Consider the following 2,784-nt stretch of genomic DNA (forward strand, 5'->3'; position numbering starts at 1 on the left):
CCAACAACAACAGGTGGCGCCAACAGCGAGTGGAGAGCAGCCAGGTGAACAACCACTGGGACCGGTGATGCTGAACAACCATCCAAAAGTAAAGACTCCACCTTCCCAGTCCAAACCATTGGGACCACCACCCCAGCCACCGTTCATACCCACAGCTGCACCGGAGACCTTGCATGGCGAAACTAATTTACATAGCAACAATTATAACTCACCTCCATCATCATCATCCGCCGCACAGTCACAATTATCACCATCATCATCATCTGCACAGTCACAATCATCTTCACCATCCTTAGCTTCGGCACCATCATCATTATCCATTAGTAAACACCCATTGACACCGGCCCTAATGGCCACACAACACCTTAACCCCAATACACAGTTGCACATGGCCCATCACCATTTGGGCCCACACAATTTAACCAGTAATTTACCTCCACAGAAAACCATTAGTCTATCGGAGTATTTAAGGCCACCGTTTAATGCACCGATCTTTCATCCAGTCAAACTACCAGGGCCAAGACCTTTTCCAGGGCCTTTAAAGAAATTGCCAGGTTCTAAGCCGATATTGCCACAACATTTGCCAAGACATCCACCTGGCAGCCTTGGAGGAGGAGGAGGTGTTGGTTTGATGATGCATGGTAATGGTCCGATACCTCAACCCTCGGTCATTGTCAATCATTATCGTAAACCGGTACCCACGCTGCTGAGACCATTTTTCAAAGAAAATCCCTTTCCCCTACAACCATTGGCAGCCTCGGTATTACTACTGGGCCAGCCCACAGAACTTACCAGTCATCGCAAGACCGATGGACATCACAAGAAACCCATTATACCAGTACCATATGGCGACTTAACACCACAAGGATCCTTACAAAAACCTCTCCTTACGAAAATGCATGGAGAGAAGATCAAGCCTCATCAAAAGATTCCACATCCCGTGGAAAAAGTGAAACCCTATGATATACCCCTGTTAATATCCTCCACCACAATTGTTACACCCACCATGGTTAGTGATCTAAATCCTGTGGGTGTGTTCAAGAGTCCTTTTGATGTCCATGAAGTGGCGGAGGAACCCTCAGCCGCTGAAATTGCCTCAATGAAACCGGCCGTAAATGAAGGTTTCAAACCCGATACTGTGGTAGTGGAAAGTGGTTTCAAACCCATACTACGACATGATGGACCCATGCCACCTCCCGAAGTTGTAGAACAAATTGCAAATCGCAGAGAAGATCCTGGTTTGGAAATTGATGAAGCCATGGAATCGGATACTCTATTCCTTACAGCCCAGTCTCAGCATACCCAGACGCAGCATTTTGAACCAATGTTTATACCCTCACCACCGGATAGTACCAATGCCACAATAATTATTCGGAAATCTTCCGGCTTACAGTTACAAACATCACAGAGTCCTACAAGTTTGGCACAAAAGGATCCCATTTATACTCCACCTCAAGCCATAAGTTCACATTTGAAATCAAGTTTGAAACCCGAGGCAGCTAAACTTAGGAATGCCACCCTGCAGGATATACTTAATGAGGATTCGGATGAAACGGAGGCGGAATTGGAAATCAAGGAAACTTCACAAAATAATCTGGAGGAGATTCCATTAGTTCCACTGCATCATAAATTGACAAAGACAAATGTGGCGCCCAATCAATTGGAAATTAAAATGAATAAATCTTCTAACACGGAAACGAAGAAAAACACTGACGAAGAAGAAGGGGACGATAAGGAAAATGGAAATCAATATGATAACGAGGAAGAAGAAGATGAAGAACTGATGAACAATGAAAAGGAATATTCGTTGAAATTAAAATCGCCATCTAGTCCAAAACCTGAAATAACCCGAACTACCAGCAGCCCAAGTACTATCAGTACCAGTACTATAAAAAATACTCCCCCAACACAAAAACCCTTTAATCGTTATAACAATCAACATTTGGATGATGTCAGCATGGACGATGAGGATGATCTGGATGAAGAAGAGGAACAACAACAACACAAATTTGGGCCTAAGGATAACATAGAGGATTTATTCGATTTGAATGAAGGCGAGGAAGACGACCATTATCTTGGCCGAGAACCTGAGGCCCAAGCTGCCGAACGTATTGAGGCTTATTATTTGCCACCCGATAATAGTAGATCTCCTCCTCCAACGGATAAACCCAGTAATGGGGCTGTCATTACCTATGATGGTAAATCGGTGGTTGATAGTTCTTTGGTTTTACCACCCAAATTGGATGCAGGCAGTGATGGCAGCAATGAGGACGATGAAGAATATTCCTCGGCACGTTTCTTTGGTCGCAATCAGGGCCGGGGAATTTCTAAACTTGAACAGCTTATACGGAATACACCACAATTTGTACCATTTCGTGGTGAAATACCGCCACTCAGTCCCGATTTAAGCCCCGCCTCAGTTAGTCAACAAAATGCAAATCCTGCCATATTACCGGCTCCGCTAACCTCACCCTCCTCCTCACGCCCCAGTGCCACAAAATTACAATTGATAAATAACAATAAATACAAAACATCATAGATCGGATCGGTGCATTACTAACACGCTCACCCCCATTCATTTACATACTTACTCACATGAACTTGCAACATTCTCCAAAAACAAACCACAAGAGGCATTAGTTTCGAATTTTTGTTTTTTTTTTCTATCTCTCTTTTTCTATTTTTAGTTGAAATAGGTCCGTCACCCACCTAAAAATAATAATCCCAGCATCTCCAAACCACCACCTACTACTACTCTCTAATACCAAACGCCACCAATAAGTT

At 43.8% G+C, this 2,784-nt stretch overlaps 1 protein-coding gene across 1 annotated transcript; it reads left to right on the plus strand.

Annotated features, from left to right (window-relative positions):
* Nucleotides 1–67: 67 nt before the first annotated feature.
* LOC133327169 (protein Skeletor, isoforms D/E-like) lies at nt 68–973 on the plus strand (the record flags this gene model as incomplete). The annotated part of the gene is made up of 1 exon (XM_061535735.1): nt 68–973. A coding segment is annotated over exon 1 (906 nt), but the record flags the coding sequence as incomplete, so codon positions are not given.
* Nucleotides 974–2,784: the final 1,811 nt, after the last annotated feature.

This window comes from Musca vetustissima, unplaced genomic scaffold, assembly GCF_032173495.1.
Source record: "Musca vetustissima isolate MV318-11 ecotype Yass unplaced genomic scaffold, APGP_CSIRO_Mvet_v1 utg57102, whole genome shotgun sequence".
NCBI classification, from domain to species: Eukaryota; Metazoa; Arthropoda; class Insecta; order Diptera; family Muscidae; genus Musca; species Musca vetustissima.